This window comes from Molossus molossus, unplaced genomic scaffold (assembly GCF_014108415.1).
Source record: "Molossus molossus isolate mMolMol1 unplaced genomic scaffold, mMolMol1.p scaffold_m16_p_13, whole genome shotgun sequence".
NCBI classification, from domain to species: Eukaryota; Metazoa; Chordata; class Mammalia; order Chiroptera; family Molossidae; genus Molossus; species Molossus molossus.
In genome coordinates, this window is record NW_023425348.1 from 51283098 (window position 1) to 51301411 (window position 18314).

Genomic DNA, 18314 nt, shown 5'->3' on the forward strand with positions numbered 1-18314 from the left:
GCTCCGATTGGCCGATTGGCCGCTGGGTGTGTGGTATTGGTTCAGCAGGTGAAACCAGCCGGAACACTGAGAGTTGCAGAGCTGGAGGGAGAGGAAGGGGGCGGGGCTGGCCTGCACGAAGAACCTGTTGGGCTGGTTAGGCAGCACCTTGTCCAGTCTGGTTCAGTGAAGGAGCTCTGCTGGCACTGCCACCCTCACGGTGTCACGTGAGCCGCCGCTTGCCTGCAGGTGGCATCTGGGGTTTGGGGAAGTCCATCGGTCAGCTGTTTTGTTCCCCCTTTCCACCCATTCTTCCCCTTCATACTCTGTGCAGTCTTCTTGGATGAATCGTATTACATAAATAATATTTTAATATAATTCAGTACACATCAAAATGAAAATAGGATTAGCTGTTCTGCCAGTCAGATACAGCTCCGAAATGTCTTCTTCTTTTCTTTTGGTCCTTCTCGTTGTGTGAACATATCATGTGCATAGCTCTGTTCACACCACAGATACAATTTAGTCGTCAGTTTTTTTGTCTGCTTCACGTCACTGTGTTTTTTCTTCCGTTTTTCAATTTGCTGTGTAGTTTGTCTTTACCATCACTTACAGAAATGTGTAAAGTGAAGGTGTCATCATTAATGGACTCTTCTACTCTTGAACAGTTTTAACCTCTTGTAAAGAATGAGCTATGGTTTTCAGGAAGAACGTTGAATTTTTATCAAAAGTCTTTTAGGAACCTATTGAGAAGCGAGAGATTTTATTTTATGAAAACTTTGAATATGTCTAATTAATAAGTTTCCTTTCCCTTGCGTCCTTGCGTTTTCAGTTATTTTGAGAACTAAGCCTCGCGTTTACGGGCGCGTGCTTTGTAGCTCCTGGCACGGTACTGGCATGGAAAGGGGCTCGCTCATTATTTAGAGAAGGAAAGTCAGTCCCTTCAAATGAGTGGGTTTGATCAGAGGACGGCTTGTAATCTTTCCTTTAAAGTTCTAATATGTTTTTTATTGCTGTGATCAGCATAAAATTAACATTGTTTTGTAATGAGCAGAGGCTTTGACTCTGACCTTTCCTTTTAGAATAAATCTCTTAGCTCCCAGGTGGCCCTCAGCTTTGTTTGAGTGTGTTTGGAAAATGGTTTTTTTATTAAAAAGTCAGTATTTTTATGTAAATGTCTTTCTAAAAACTAGTTCCTAGTTCCGACATTCTCAAAGGCTGTTACTAGTTTGCTATTTGTTCATTGCTGATTAATAAGTGACCACATTCTTGGCTCCATTTGATTTTCTATTTAAACTGTGTGCCATTTCTCTTGGTCATCCTATTCCCAGAAAATCTGAGTAGCAATAGAAGTTGAATATTTTTATTTTATTTTTTTCTACTTATTTTTAAAAGTTTTGAATCTCTCTCTTGAAAACTCAGGGAGGAAAATAGGCTGATAGAAAAAATCTCAAATGGCAGGAAAGTGTTTTCACAAAGAGTGCATAGGACAGTCCACCAGCTCCAGTTCTCAGGGCTGCACAAGGTGTGGTTTTGGGGTGGGGATGAAGGAAGAGGATGATGGAGTGTTGTAAAAAAAAAGAACCCAGACAGAAAAAGAAAATGTGGATGTGAAAGGGAACCTGTCATAAACTTGTCAGAAGGTGGATGTTTCCGGAAGGCAGTCCCTGGCAAGGAACTGTGTCAGAGGAGGTCAGAGGAGGCGGCACTGGGTTCGAGCCCTCTGCTCGCCCTGGCTGCTCTTGCAGGACTGCCCTGTACCCTCTCGGGGCGGTGCCTCTGCTCCCTTGGCAGAGTCTGTCGGGCAGTCACCTTGCTTCCCAGCACCCCCTGGGGGAGTCAGTCTTGTCCTTCTGTGGACTGGATTTTAGACTCTTGAAAAAGCCTTACGCTCAGTTACCCTGTATGTCCTGTGCATTCTCAGTCTTCTTTCTGTGTGCGACAGGTGTGGCAGCAGATGGGGCTTACGTGTACCAATGGGGGGATGCCTTGGCTTGATATCTTTCGGAATATGGTAGTTCTTCTTACACCTCTAGGATTTAAAGATCTTCCTGAACTTCACACTTCACACTCATAACTTTCATTGCATTCGTCCAGACTTTCAAAGGTAAAATGAAAGGAGTGTGGAAGTGTCCTTTCTTGGCAGATTCTGAGGTCACGTCATAGGATGCGTACGCACCTCAGCTCCCACTTAGGTGTTTGCTGGACATGGTGGTACCTGAGCTTGAGATCTGTGAGTTCCCAGCTCCAAACCCCACACGGAAAGTTCTGCTGCACATGTTGATGTTTTCCCGAAATCTGGTGGATGCTGTTTGAAAAGACACTTGATTCTTGCACCACCGCGCTGATGCGATGCCACTTGTGCTCGGAGGACGTACATGTCTTCCGAACTGGGGCAGGCAGAGACTTGCCCTGTATGACTGTGTTATCCTGGACCGCAGGACCCTTGGCTTCTGGCAATGGGAGCAAGAATGAGTCACGGCCCTGCGGCCGAGAACGGAGGCGAACAATCGCCTCTTTCTGCCAGCCCTCAGAAATCATTCCTGCCCTGAGCCAAGCCTGGCCTGCTGCTCAAAGGCATGCAGAGCTCTGAACAGTCACAGTCACTGCCATAGTCTGGGGCCTTCTGACTGCCGCTGACACTGCTCCCCTTGGGCATGCTGTCCCGGCACACTGAGCGAGCCTTGTCCGAAGGAGGCAGCTGCTCCGCGCCTCCGGCTGACTGCCCACGGAGGTCCAGTGTTGCTAGATAGTCTCATTTTTCACAAGAAGCTGGACATCCAGATTTAAGGAGGTTTGTTTTCAAAACATTGGCGATTAATTTAAATTTAAAAATTCTGTTTGTACCATGTGAAATGTACCATCAGGCCAAGCCTGGCCCACAGATCTCTAATCTGCAACCTCCGCTCTAGACTTGGTCCCATCCACTGGCTGGCTTAGCACTTGGGGGACTCACAGAAACCAGCATAGCCCAACCCCTGTGCTTACCCCACTGAGCCCTCTCTCCCCACAGCTATTCTCCTGACCAAAGCCAGTCCCCCTCCAGGAGGGTGGGTGGGAGCTCCCTGCCCAACTCACGAAGCACGCACCACTCAGCTGGCCCAGCCCAGCCTTGCTAAGTGCCGAGCTCTCAGTTCCCATCTGTGTTCTTCTATGCGTCAACCATCCAGTCTCCAGAAATCAGAAAGAACACGAAGACCTTGGGGTGAGATGGGCAAATCAGGACCAGACAGAATCAGCACAGCAGCCGGTCCACGTGGGCAACACATAGATTGTGACCACAACTTAGAGCAAATTATTACTTGTCTGCAGCCCGATACAGGTTGGGAAGGGGTCCGCTACAGCATCTCGTCAGACCACCGTGGAAGCACCTGCTCAGATATAGCCTCAGACTCACTGAGCATGTTCGGATTTTCCAGGGAACTTTCCGCACAAGGAAGAGACGTTTCCCAGGAAATGTGTAATCGGGTCTTCAAGGGGCCACAGCCTGGATCAGTTTTCATGGGATTGGGATGGTCTGGGTTCAGAGCTCACAGGGCTGAGCCCTGCCCTCTGTTCCTTAAGCAGGTCAAGGCAGTGCCCAGCTGCACCTCTGAGTGCTGTACGCTGGACTGAGCGAGCCCGGGCACCCTGGGAACACAGGCGCCAGTCAGTGACCGGCTCCGCTGGCAACAAAATCTCTGTCACGGGGAGGGTTTCCCATGGTCTGTTGATGTATTTGAGGTCCCTGGTGGCTTTTTCTGAAGAGCTCTGTGGGTTCTCTGGGTCCAGAAGGTTCCTACACAGCAAGCTCCTCCACCTCCCACCCCGGACTCTTCTCCAGAGGGGGATGATTTCGGGAAGGAAGCTGACACCACTCACCAGGTCAGAGGTTTTGTACGGGGGTCCACTTTCCAGAGTCTGGCCATCTGGGATGGCATCCATGTCAGGAGCAGAAACGATATTCAGTGCCCCCAAAGAGACTGGGTGGGGAAGCCAAGTGGAGAAGAAGAAAGGATGCAAACCTCTTGTGAGGACATAACCCAGCTTTGGGAAACCTTCAAGGCCACCAGGCCCCATGTCAGCCCTCCTACCTGACCCAGAGCTGCAGGCATCCTCATGGTTCTGGCTGCCCTTTCGGGGAGCTGTGGAGAGTGACAGATGTAGGGGACTTGGCGGCAGTGGACGAGACTTTCTGTAGATTCACCACGTGCTGTCAGTGGGAGAGTCAGTGACCTTGTTCTCATTTATACACAGGGGATGACAGCGTGGACTTGGCGCTGCCACCCCCGAGGGCCGTAGCGCAGTTATCCCAGTCTTGTTCACACAACACAGATGGTCAGTGTGAGTCAAGACATGGAGCTGGGGGCACTGGGCCTGTGACACAGGACCAGTCCTGCCCTCGAGGTGATCGAGGGAACAGTGTGTGCAGACGTGCGAACTCATCACAGCCCAGCTGCCCGCGGCTGGCACGCTTCCCCAAAGCACCTTCAAGGGTATTTCTGGCCCCAAAAGAACAGTAAACCGAGCTGTGGCCATGGTCCTGTGGGGTACAGGTCTGTCTGAGGAGGGGACCCTTGAGTCAGGAGTGAAGAAAACGGGTTCTGCCGGTTGCTCCCTAAACCCCTGGACACTGTGAGGCAGAAACAACTGCTTTCCTCGTTTCTCACCTGCTATCTGATTTCCAGACCCCAGTGTGAAGTGGGTGCTCTACCCCTTGTTATAATCGGGGAAATGAGGTTCAAAGAGGATTTCAAGAGCGGCCACTGAGTCTGGACTCCAGCCCCGGCCGACGACCAGCACCTCCCTGCGCAGTGCTGTTCCTGCAGGAGCTTCCCGCAGGGCCTGGGCCTCCCACTTCAAAGGGCAAAGGACACCTTTTCCCCTTCCTGCCTTCCACGCCGTCCATTCATTCCGGTTTCAGATTGCCAGTCCCATGCGGCCCTGTCACTGGTCAGCAACTCCCCGGGTCGGGTTCCACATGTACAGATGGAGGTAATTGCTTCAAGATGTAGCCCTTGAAGGAAAGGCTACACTGAAAGGCAAATTCTTTTTATCAGCTCAAGGCAGAAACTGAGCCCAGAACGTCTTCGTCTTCTGGAAGAGATTGTTAGTGCTGGTGACAGGAGAGGACGCAGTGATCATTCTGCTCACTGGTTTTCCCTAAAGTTTCCTTACCCCGTTTCATGGTCCTTCCTAGTAAGAAAAACAAAACAGCCGCCTCCCACACCCCCACCCCCACCTGCCCCTTAGCCTCTCTCATTTGCACAGGTTGAAACAATTGGGAAGCAGAAGCCAGGGCTGCGTGTGAAACCCATGCCGCTCACCTCTGGCCCCTGCAGCCCACCTCTGGCCCCTGCAGCCCACCTCCAGCCCCTGCCGCCCTCCCCTCGCCTCCCTGCACAGTATAGTGCCTGCATGAGTCCCACAGATTCCCACAGGGCCTCGCCCTGCAGGTCTGAGCAGGGGCCTTGGTTCTCCAGCCAAGGAGGCTGGATCGAGAGATGGACAACTCCAGTCTCGGAGTCGAGAGCTAGGGATCCCAGACTTTTTCTTAAGGGGCAGACAGAACAAAAGAAGACAGCAAAGGAGATAGAAAAGGAAAAAGAAGGGTCAGAAATACCAAACGGAAGGCAGGAGTGGTGGGGAGTAGCTCACACTGAGGAGTGCAGGAAGGGCGAGTAGGCTGAGAGCTGAGACGTTTCCGTACCACCTTACAGTTTGGACAACGGTTCCTGGAAATGACTGTTTCTGCGTCCCACCTGGGCAAGGCAGAAGCGGCTTGCAGGCACACCGACATCTTACCAAGAAGTGACAGGAAGACGAGGAAGAGGAGGTGGCAGGGCAGATTATTCCTTCTGGAGCTCAGGGGGAGGGGAGACAGAGCCGGCATTCATACAGGCAGCACACAGCGCCCTGGCGAGGGAGCGCTCAGGGGAGCGGGTGGGGGTTGCTTGGGGGGAAGGCCCGGTTGAGAGGGAAGGTTCTGTCAAATGTCAGAAATTTGATCATGTTTCTAGCCTGAGAAATAGAAGCTGATGGTGAGGGAGAGATTAAATGCCTGTCAGAGTGGATGATTAATGGTCCTACCCTCGAGTCTCGCACCGACTTGCTGGGAACTTCCTCAAAGGCAGCACGGGGAGAAGGAAAGCCTAGGACCATGTGACAGGTGTCACTCCGAGTTACCAGCTAGAGGGAGAACAGGACCAGAGCTCAGAACAAAGCGAAATGCCACAGGCTCACCAGGGAAGTACCCTGGAGTTTCACCAGCTGTGTGAGGATGGTGTGGAGTCTAGAGAATGAGGAGTGGTCAGCAGCAGGAAGGTGGGTCGACGGGCGATTCAGGAGCAAACTCTGCAGTCACTGTGCACCCTGGAAACCCCCTGGGCCAGGGACCAGTTCTTGAGGTGAAGGAGCCTGACTGCGGAGCGGGCCTGGTGCGGTTCTTTCAGACTAACCTCAGGAAGGAGGTGTGGGCTGGCTCTCTGAGACGTGCATGTAAGGTATACGCATGAGAGACAATTCTGGGAAACTCTGAAACAGAAAGGATGTAAGTTCAAAGAATGATCGGATAATTTTTAAAAAATCTTTTCAGGCCCTGGCCAGTTTGGCTCAGTGGTTAGAGCGTCGGCCTGCAGTCCAGAGAGCAGGTTCGGTTCCCGCTAAGGGCACGTACCACAGTTGCAGCTTGTCCCCGGCCCTGGTTGGGTCGTGCGAGAGGCAGCCACTCGATGTGCCCCTTTCACGTCGATGTTTCTCTCTCTCTCTCTTCCTCCCACTGTATCTGAACAAAGAATGGAAAAATGTCCTCAGGTGAGGATTAAAAAAAAAATCTTTCCAGTACATATGAGGAGAGGTTATTTGAGGAGAGGCGGGGGGCAGGGTGGGGTTCAGGGATGGAGGAGAATGGAAAAGATTTGGAACAATCTCTGAGGAACCAGCAGAGGTGACTAGAGGCTTTGCCAGGCAGGATTGGAAGATCCGCTGTAATTAGATAGTGTACATTTGCATGGAAACCAATTGGCATCATTAAGTAACTTTTACCAGCAATTCTCGGGCCATGAGGAGTGGAAACATGGACAAAGGACTTTGAGGTTTGGCCTGGGTTCTGGTGAATCAAACACAATTCAGGTGCAGGGGCTTCAGGGGTGAGCCGGACCGGGAATTTTCTGCTGCCGATATGATGCAGTTGGAAAGACTAACCTCCACGTTTTGGAGAGGATAAGGAGCCGAATACTGCTTAAAGGAAGTTGATAATCTAGGAAAATAGAGAGTTATTAAGTAACTAGCGGCCACGAGGAAGAAATGAAAGATTATGCAAGTGAGTAAATGGGACAGTTGAAAGGTCAGAGGACTGCGGCCAGAGGAGAGATGTCTGAGTTGAGGATTTCTCAAGCAGAGCAAATGCATTCTGGACACAGATGAGGGCCAGGTTGTGGCCGTACTGCTAAGAAGCTGAAACAGTGGAAGCAAAGCCCGTTGGTGTGGAAGACGAGAAATGGGAAGCCAGAGTGGATACTGAAAGGAAGACAAGCAAGGATGTTGAAGCTACCGAGGAGACAGAATGTGCCCAGAGTGGGTAGAGAAACTGTTGATCGAGAGACAAAAGCTCAAGGAAAACAGGCGACCGCCTTGGTTCTCCTCGAGATGGGGGTAGAAAGCGATATTGCTGAAGGCGCTGCCTTGGAAGAGGAGGGCGGACGCAGTCAGTGGGGCAGACAGTGGTCTGGAAGGAGTCTCAAAACAGGGAGAAAGGCGTTCTGTGCGTTGGGTTGTCGGAGCAGAATGGTCTTCACTCGAGATGACTAGGGAGGATGCACCATACCATGTGAAGTCAGGACCAGTATAAGGGAGCAGTTGGGAATGCAGGGCAGTTAAATCCTGTGGAGATACATGTGATAGGGGTTGGAGTACTAGTGACTGGAGGCCGTGCTGGGCCTGGAGACGGGGAAGTGGGGCTGGACTGGGATGAGCCTGTTGAAGACTGGTTTTGAGTTCAGGGTGTAGGACAGCATTTATTAATGACAAAGATGACAGGTGATAACAATGAAAGGTAGAGGTCATGGTAAAAGATGTAAGCTGGGAGAAAGTAAATGAAAGTTTTGTTATTAACAGTATATGAAATTAAGCAGCCCCAGGCTTCTCATTAAAACGCTGGTGTGTCCAACTGGAATGTCCAATTGGAATGTTAGTGTGACCAATGGGAGCACTGGCGTGGCCAATTGGAATGGCTGTTGGAACTTCAGTGAGACCAATTAGGATATTATCCTCGTCAGCTGGAACACTGGTGTGACCAATGAGAGCCTGGCGGTAAACTAGCTAGAGGGGTTTCGGCAATGATGGAAGTCTATTGGAATCTTGGCTTTCGAGAGAGAGACATTCTGAGGCTTGTTTGAATCCCACCAAGGTAGTAGTTTGAATGCTAGTTAGTAGACAAACTGCATGAATGTCATCTTAAGATCATCAAGCCCTCAACAAGGGGTGTGTTTTAAACTGTCATATCCCTAGGCCTTGGCATCTGGTAGATTTTTTTTAAATGTATTTGTTGAATACATGATTGAAGTCTCACGGGAGAATATTTTCTGTTCACGGCACTCCAAAGTAATGTCACTATCTCATGGGCCTTGGCTTGTAGACTTGCTCCTTCTTACCTTGGCATTGTTGCCTGGGAAGCTCACATACACATTCTAGTCCATCTCTAGCTGTGTGTAAAACATAAACAAATGACTTTAATACACGCAGCTCTGGCTTCAACTTCTTTTCCTACCTGCTTTATTTTTATGTGATTTATTTTTTAACTTGAGTTGTCTATGGTGCAAACTGCCTCAAATAATTTTTGGAATAAGCAGGTTGATTAAAGGATGGAGAGATGAACATAGAATTATGAGGTGATGGAGGCGGAGAGGGAGGTGGGGAAAGGAAGGAGGTAGGAGAGAGTAGGTGGTGTGGAGGAGGATAACATTTTAAGTTACTTGGTCCGGAGACGCCATGTCTTCACCCGGAGAAGAACCCTTTAGGGCCTTCTATGTCCTGCACAATCTAACACCAGGCCTAGTGAATAGTATGTACTCAACAAAATCTTGTCAGTTTAAGTGGTATTTCCTGGGCTCAGTGAATATGTGTTGATTGCCTTTTTTTAAGCATGTATTTTTTATTTCCCTTAAAATTTTTGGACTTCTTTCTCTGTTTGGGAAACAGTGTGGTACATTAAACAGAAATAAGTTTGGAATCAGCAGACCTTGGTTTGGAAACTAACTCTGCTGTTGATTGGCATGTGTCTTTGGCCAAGATAGGTCAATCTCTGTGCCTGTTCCCTCATCTGTAAAGTTGGGATGATAATATTGACTGCCAAATCCCTGTAGGGTGATGGAGAGGATGCATCCAAAGTACCCAATAGTGTCTGGCACAGAGGAGACACTCAGTGAATCCAGGCCCCACCCCCACCCCCACCCCCAGTTACATTGGACACACTGGTCTGGCTGACTTCTCACGACCAAGGAGCCCACAGTCCTGGCGTGGCTTGCTGCTGCCTCTGCCCTGGAAGCCAGCTTTGTCTGGCCTGCCCAGGGAGAGCTGGCCTTCTCGGCCCAGGGCCCGGTGAGCTTCGTTGGCTGATTTGAGTTCTAAATACTCATCCCTTCAGATTAGCAGACAAACGGTTTGTAGCCTGGCTTTCTGAGGTACTGAGGGCCTTTTAGCCTAGGGAATCCTGTATTCAAGTTCAGATCTGAGGACAGTTCAGAATATGTGAACTCACAGCTGGTGGGTCAGAATGGTGTTGAGATCACCCTTCTCATCCTAGGGTTGGGCTGTGCAAGGTGTCACAGAAGGCTCCAACCACAGCTAGGTAGTGTGTCTTTACCGTCTGCTCATGTGGGCTGCTGCGCTCCTACTTGCCATATCGTATTCTCCTTGCTAGGACCTGTGTATTCAGTGTCTACCATATTAGGATTTTGGACCACAAGGAATATTACTTTTTGCCCATAGAGAACTATGTTGCCACTGGACTTTGGGGAATGCTCCTGTTTCTTGAGGTTCTTCATAGTTCCTAGTAGTGCTGAGCAGGTGTTTTGCCTATCACCTTTGTTTTCTGCCTTTTTTATGCTTATTAAGTGTATGTATTAACGGCAAGGTGTCTACGGCTGCTCTGCTGATGGCAGGACCCGCGGTAACCTCCAATTGGGAGTCCTCACAATTGGGACAGAAGTCTTCTCACTTACATCCCATAGTGGCCAAATTGTAAAGTTGGTACTGCCCAGAAGAGAGTGTCTTACATAATCAGATTCTAATTAAATCATCCAATACTCATTGAACATCGACTTCATGCTCTAGCTCTCTTCTCGTGTCTTTGCAGTGAGAACTTACCGTGAGATGTGTTCAAGACCGTGCTGAAGGTTGATTGAGCTCAGGAGGTGATAGCAAAATCTTGATTTTGAAATATATCACCATACGCTTGTTTTGTTTTGGTTTTTTAGTGGAGAAGGACCTGCTGTTTTGCCTTAAAGTAGAGATGAAGAAATTCAGTACTTCGAGTGTATGCCTTCATTTTTTTTCCTACTTGGAAATAATGAATAATGGTTTCTCGGGGCAAATGTGGTGTGTTGTGTGTTTTTTTGTTTTTGTTGTTGTTGTTTAAATATGTAGCTCACCTGTCTGTCATAGCACAGTGGGTAGTGGCAGGGGCTATGTTATCCCCAAATGACTGATCATCATCCCAGGCCCGTCCCTAATAGGCCTGTGGCTTACAGGCAGCAGTCTCAACTCCCCGTTGTCCAACACAACCGAGAGATTGCCTATGTGCTCATGGAGTAGAGTGTCCTTGTCGCCGTGGAGGTTTATGATTTGAGATTTGTGTTTGCTCTTAGGAGCTGCTAAGTCGCACATCTCTTGAGACTCAGAAGCTCGATCTGATGACTGAAGTGTCTGAGCTCAAGCTCAAGCTGGTTGGCATGGAGAAGGAGCAGAGAGAGCAGGAGGAGAAGCAGAGGAAAGCAGAGGTGAGTGTGCCACACAAATTCCAGGGGGACCCCTACTGTCCCACGCTCAGACCAGGGGAAGCCGTCCTAATGTGGACCCAGACCATCTGGTCAGTCCCGAGCATGGCAACCGCTGGGTGCCAGAAACATTTATGCACTAGAGATGCAGTGATTTGTTAATACCAAGGTATCCGGTTTTGCTATGGCTGCAAATTTCAGCAGTGCCCAAACCACCCAATTTTGGTTCTAAGGCTTTGTCCTCCTTTAAGCTGCTGACAGGGACAGAAAGGGGTGCAGTAGTGGGGGAGGATCAGACAAGAGGTGGAGGAACACAGATGCCTCTGTGAAAGCCAAGGTAATAGCACGTGCGGGGATGAAGCTGGCGGCCTGACAGGCCACAGCCACGATATCCAAGGAGTCTGCTGTGCAATTCACTAACCCAGATGGACCCTCAGATCCTGTGCTTCTTCTCTCCTGCTGGGCCATGGGGTGAGCCCAGGCGCTGGCCTTCCCTTGGAAAATGTTTTCCTGTTTTGTTTTGGTTTGGGGTTTTTTCCAGGCTCCATATGCCATTGGCTAGAACATGCTAGACTCCTTTTTTAGATAAACATTTAGAGAATTGTAGGCTCAGAGCTACTTTATTTGGGAGAGAACAGCCTGTTTTAACATCAGATAACCATCTCCATGTGCCCCTACCTACACGTCCTTGTACTCTCACCTGGGAGATGTGTCAGGGGGACAGGCTTTAGGTCTGGAAACACCTTGGCTCAGTTACTGCCCTAACTGCTTAACTGCTTTATGATCAACAAGTACGCTACTTCAGCTCTCTGAACTTCCACTTCTTTATCTATGCAACAGGTAACTATGTGAAATCCACCTAAAATCATGAAAGTTGAGTTCCTATTATAATGGGACATTTTAATCTGGCATTTTGTATGTAGTTGGTTTATCTCCTCCCCCTCCTCCTCCTCCTCCCCCTCCTCCTCCTCCTCCTCCTCCTCCTCTGGATATTTTTCTATTTATCAATAGATTAGAGTCAGAAGGAGGGAGAGAGATAGAGAAACATTCACATAATAGAGACACATTGACTGGTTGCCTCCCGCACTACCCAACCAGGGCCAGGGACAAACCGCAACTGAGGTAGGTACCCTTGACCGGAATTGAACCCATGACTTATTGGTCCATGGGCCGATGCTCTAACCACTGAGCAAAATCAGCCAGGGCTGTAGTTGGTTTACTTTCATCCTCTTCCTCCATTTAGGCATCTCCAAAATCTAAAGATGGATACTGTTTCTTTTTATTAAGTGGCAACATTATTGCGTAAGAAAATTCGTCTTATTTCAGTGTTTACTGGCTAAATACTGCTAATTGAGACACTTCTAATATGTGGAACATATTCCTTGCATCACTTTTGAGGACAAGCTCATTAGTAAGCAGTATATAGTTATCAAAAGAAGATCTCTCCATCAAGCTGAAGACAGTATCTTCTAGTGATAAAGAGTACAGGCTCCTGAATCAGACCTCCTGGCTGTAATCCAAGTTTAGTTACTCAGTAGTAGCTTTGTGATTTTAGGCAAGTAATTTAACCTCCCAAACCTGTTTTTCCTTCTGTAAAAGGCAGATAGTAACACCTACTTTCTACTTCCTGGGTTGTTCTGAGTAAGGAGTGAGATAACCTGTGTATAGTCCTTAGCATCATGCTGGACACATAGTAACAGCCAGGTTTTATTGATTATTTACTGATTGTGTTGTTCAGCATGCTGGGAATGGAAATGTAGACTTAAACATATTGTTATATATGGTAAAGGTCACACGGGATGGAAGTTTATCTGTGTGAAGTGTTAGTTGACCAGACTCCGCTTCTTAAATATCTACAGAGAAACAAGTATATTTTCTCCGGGTTCAGAGTTTACTTTACCAATGTTTCAAGATTTGTGATTACATGGGAACATACATTAGGGCTTCAGGGGAAGAAGTCCATAGATTCTGTGAGAAGGCTTCCAATGGCAGAGACTCAACTCCAAACCACATACATTTTGATTTTTAAGGCCGAATGGTTATTAGGTCACACAACTCAGAGTCCAGGGTTTAAAAATCCAACAGCACCCAATCCAGGTGACCTCACAATGTCTTAGAAACCAGCCTCAGTGTATCACTTGGTTCTGCTTTGGCCTTATTCTCACGAAGGCTATGCCCATGTGGTGACAGAGGTGGCCATCAACGACTCTAGATCCTAGGAGCCTGGCAGACAGAGATTCTCTTTCTCAGAGGTTCCAGGATTGTGTCTTACTGGTTTAATTTAAGTCACCTACCTGGTTCTGAAGCAGCCACTGCGGGGCGCACGTACCCACGCCCGGGGGTGTCTGTGCACAGTGGGCATCAGTGCACAGTGGGCGTCCGTCCACCTGGAAGCATGGTCAGTGCCTAGTGGGCAGCTCAGTGCCTTTCTAGGGAAGACAAGAAGGAAGGGGAACTCTCATTTACGGGCCAAGGAGAGTCAAAGCAGTCATTTTACTATTTGCTTTCTTTCTTTTCAGAAGGGTTGTTTTTCGGTCTGAGCTTTTTGTTTTTGTTTTCCGTGAGGCTATTCATTTCTGGGGCAACGTAGACCCCAAGCTGCCGGCCCAGCCCTGTCAGATACCGGCAGCCCTTCCCAGGCGCTCGTGCAAACATTCGGTTCCCACCTGGAGGAACGGGTCAGGCTGTTCAACCCTGCGATAATCGGCGAACAGCCACCTGACCTGAAACACGTTTTTCCTTCTTGTAATTGAACACAATCTTCGCTGCGGTGCGGGGGACCTCCACGCTGTCTGTAAGGGTCCCGAGCACCGGAGGCGAACACGCGGGAAGGGAGCCGCCCCGGCCGTACTACTGTCCTTCGCACGGGGAGGTTTATTTTGAAGGAGACATTTAGCTGCGGTTACAGAGGTTGTAGTTTCATGAGTAGAAGGAATGCAGCTTGCCCCTCTGCACACTGCTGTTTTTTCCAGTGTTCAGCCTAAGGCCTGATTGCCTGTGGTTTGGAAAAGGCCGGAGCGTTTTTTATTTTGAGGTAGCTAGATCTGTAATAAACTTCCTCCATGTAGCTAAGGCTTTGTCCTCAAATTCCATGTTATGTTTCAATGAAAAAAAAATACACCAAAAAAACCGGGGTGATGCTGTTAACAAGAGCATTGCCAACTGTTCTTTCTGTCTGGTTCTGATCTTGCCCTGGGCCAGTGTCCTGCTAATTGTGGAAGTGATCACGGTGGTCGTCTGGGGACTGGGGGGACAGGCTTCTGGTGACATGGGGAGAATCCTGACAGCCAGCCTTGCTCAGGTGTCAGTCCATGGCCTCAATGAGATGGTGATTCCTCACTTTCCTGTATTTGCTTTACTTTTTTCTCATCAGCCTTTCGCAGTGGTTCTGGACCATTTCAGGGAACCTAAGTTTGGATCAACTAGATTTGCTCCTGAAAAGCAGAAGGGTGACTGACATGGGAAGTAAACATCAGAATTAGGAGGATGAACATGCAAGAAAGAGATCGAGAGGCAGAGGAAAACCCGTGGGTGGTTCACACGTCAAAGCCAAGCCCTTCCGTGGACTCCTCCTTAGAGAAGGGAGGAGCCTCCCTAAGCACGGGGCTCAGGCACACTGCGCTGGGTCCTTGGTGGGGTCCAAGGGGAATCGCGAGGAGTACAGAGCAGCCTGTAGAGCAGCAGCAGGGACCCAGCACGTGCCCGGGGTGAAGGCAGCCCCGTTGATCGGGGAGGTGCACAAGCAAGAAGAGAACCAGAAAGAATTTAGGATTTCCTGGCGGGAAAGGAGTCTTCCAGCCCAGGTGGTGGACTCATTCCTTCTCCCCCAGGGTTAGGCCCATGGAGGGGAGGGCTTCTGGCTTCTGAACTGGGCAACCAGAATGATGGGCTTGGAGTGCAGAGAAAACACGGACGATTGTGTTTTCTTGGGGAGCTGGCGTGGCTAGGGGAGCTTTATTCTTTTTTTTTATCCCATTTTGTTTTCTTTACTTATTTTTATTAACATAGAAAATATTCTCCGATAATTCAAAAATTAAAAATTCAAAAAGGTATATACAGCAAAACGTCTCCCCCCACGCATTCCTAGCCAGCAGTCTGAAACCAGTGGTACCAGTCTGTTGTCCGACCTTCCAGAGTTATTTTACACGTGGACAAGCAAATTCATCTGTTTATCTGTCTGCATCTGTCCATAAATACATACACTTTCCCCCATTAAAAACTCTTCCTGTTCATATTCATGTCTTCATGTTACTCCACTCTCTGCCTGTGCCTTAATTTATTTAAATATGTTTTTTTATTGATTTGAGAGAGAGAGAGAAACATCAATTCAAGTGAGAAACATTGATTGGCCACCTCCCGTACACACCTCAACCAGGGATCAAACCTGAAACCTGGGCGCGTGCCCTGACCGGGAATCATGCCGGTGACCCCCTGGTGCACAGAACGATGCTCAACCAACTAAGCCACACTGGCCAGGGTCCTAATTTATTTAATCAAGTCTCTTTTGATGGATATTTACGTTGTTGCTAAGTACTTGCTATTACAAGGGATGCTTGTACATGTGTGAGCATATTGAAGTGGAACTGATGAGTCCAGGGGTACATGCCCTTGAAGTTTTGAGTTATTTCCAAATCGCCCTGTGGACTTTGGAGGTGGTTTCTTCACCTGTGACGTAAAAGCGCGCCAGGACAGCAGTAAACCAAGGGTGAGGTAAGAGGGAGAAAAAGTAAAATTGTGAACAAGTTGAACAGGAAGAATGGGGTGGGAAAGACTCTGATTATGGGAGGTGCCTAGCAGTTGCACAGAGAAAAGAACCATAAAAAGAAATCTGATGGTTGGCAAAGCAGGAGTAAGTGAGCAGAGATTACAACACAGAACAGCAATTAGATCCTCATAAATGTCACCTGGTCTTCATGATGTGGGGCCCAAGAATGGAAGAAGCAGACCTGTTAAGAGGTAATGAGCCAGCCCTGTAGACGAAGAATTATAAAAGTAAGTTGAAGTGCCACACCTGAGGTTAGACATGCTGGAGAACAACTCCTCCACATGGGTGGGGAGGGTCCCAGCAGTGCAGGGTGCACCAGAAGGTCCCCTGAGCAGGGGAGAGAATGCACACACGCTACAGCTCCCAGACTGACTGGGGCAGGCAGGGTGGCCATGGACGGGAACAGCCATTTGCATGGCTCCCAAAATTCTCCTCCAGCTCAACACTGAAGTATTTGAGTTGGCTTTTGGTCTCTTCTCTCGCTTTTTATAGTTTCTACCCAGAGGGCAGAGAGGGAAACAGGGACATGGCCACTCCAATGTTGAGGCAAAGGGAGAAACTAGTCTGTGACGTAAAAGTGATGGGTACCTCGAGAGAGAGTGGTCATTGTCATCGGAGAGCTCACGACAGTGAGGGAGGGAAAACTGTGCAGAGACAGACTGCACGTCACCAAGCACAACTCTGAAAGTCCAGAAACAAACAGAAGATGACTCAGGAACAGTGAGCTACTCTAATAATACAGTTCTGATTGCTCAATCCCACAAATGATGCCAATAAAAAGAGAAGGCTTAGCAGTACCTTGAGAGAAACTCATTTTCAAAGGGGCTTGTACAAAAGATGGGAAGGGCAAACAAAGGGCACCTGCATGGACAGCGCCAGGAAGGGCGAACCCACGACAAAAGGACAGTGCGGAGGACAACAGGAAGACTGTGGTCAAAAGGTATGTTCTCCACAAGGTCGGGGAAGCATGGGCTCCAGTCCACTGCGCCTCTGCTGGGCGCGAGGAGCTCAGGACAGCAGTCCCCGAGCTGCTCGCTGGAAGCAAAGGATTAAGTGATTTCTTTAAAAACTAAAAGCAAACCTCCTCCTCCCTCCCCCTTACCATTCTATGTTCTCTCTCATCAGTGTTTCCATCTCTCTCTCCTTCTCCCTTCCTCTATCTCTAAAATTAAGATCAAAAATAAATTTTAAAAAACCCACAAAACAGTATCCTCCTCATAGCCCTTCTTGCCTATTTAGCATTTTAGTCCCTACTCTGGCTGCTGGTATAGAAGGCCTTGAAGCTGTGATGACAGGAAGCCAAAGAAAAACCAAATGGATCGGTTGACATTGGAACTGATTGTTATGATTCCTTAAAAGTCCCTCATAGCAGCTCGGGGACTGCTGTCCTGAGCTCCTCGCGCCCAGCAGAGGCGCAGTGGACTGGAGCCCATGCTTCCCCGACCTTGTGGAGAACATACCTTTGACCACAGTCTTCCTGTTGTCCTTTGCACTGTATTTCATTTTGGGTTCGCCCTTCCTGGCGCTGTCCATGCAGGTGCCCTTTGTCCTTCCCATCTTTCGTACAAGCCCCTTGGAAAATGAGTTTCTCTCAAGGTACCTGGAACCATAGGTTGGTGGGAAAAGAGTAAATGAGGTCAGAAGAACCTAGTCGTGCCAAATCACTGTAGGTGAGGCATGAAACACTTCACGAGGGAGCCAAGCGGTCTGCGGACGGAGAGCGAGCCGGTGGATTTGCCGGGAGCAGGGGGAAGGCGCTGAGGAAGAGGTGCCCCCAGGGTGGGGGAGACAGAGCTCGGCTACCTGGACGAGCCCCTGGGGCAGGGGGTGAGGGGATGGAAATCAGGGACAGGGGTGTCCTCTTCTGAGAGGGTTATCGATGGAGGGAACAGAAGAAGGGAGAAGGCAGTGAAGTTCTTGAAACGAGTCAGAAAGGAGGCCTGAGCACACGCAGGACTGGAGGACAAGGAGACAGAGGTGAAGGGCTCCCAGCCAGGTGCTCTGCCAGGGCCCGCCGAGCCCCTGGGCCTCTGTTGTCAGCAGTCAAGGTCACATGGGCCTTAACTATGTCCCATGACAGCTGGGTGTTTTCTATTGTTCTTCCAGTTTCTCTCGTTCGTTCATGCCTTATCAGTCAGTTGCTGGTACAAGAGGAAGCAGTGGGGGAAGTGAGCTCACATGTATCAGTGCCTCCCCTGTGCCAGGCACTTGACCGGAGCCTCACTTGATTCCATCCTCCCGACAACCCTGTGAGGTAGTGAGACCCTCATTCTACAGATTTGGAAACTACGTTTGGAAAGGCTTTGTAAGTCACCAAGTCACACAGAAGAAAGTGACATACCGGCAGGGAACCCAGGCGTGCCCAGGTTCGAAGCCTGTGCACTTTCCCCTGCGGCAGGCTGTCCCCTGTCATCACTCAGATGGCGCAACAGGCCACGTCGGGGAGGTGAGGCCAGCCGCCACCTGGAGGAATCATTTTTAATTCCATCTTTGATTAACCTGCCCCAGGGCTTTTGGTTAGAGCTGGATGTTTAAACAGACAATGACAAAGATCTCCCTGCCAATTGATTCCAGCCTCAGCCAAATGGGCCCCTCCCCGG

General features: G+C 49.1%; 1 protein-coding gene across 2 annotated transcripts in view; it reads left to right on the forward strand.

Annotated features, from left to right (window-relative positions):
• PPFIBP2 (PPFIA binding protein 2) overlaps positions 1-18314 on the forward strand; it is a 130570-nt gene that overhangs the window by 77394 nt on the left and 34862 nt on the right. For both annotated transcript variants that reach the window (XM_036258343.1, XM_036258344.1), the window contains one exon: positions 10821-10952. In XM_036258343.1, coding sequence (XP_036114236.1) covers positions 10821-10952 — 132 coding nt within the window. The remainder of the gene's footprint in view (positions 1-10820; positions 10953-18314) is intronic.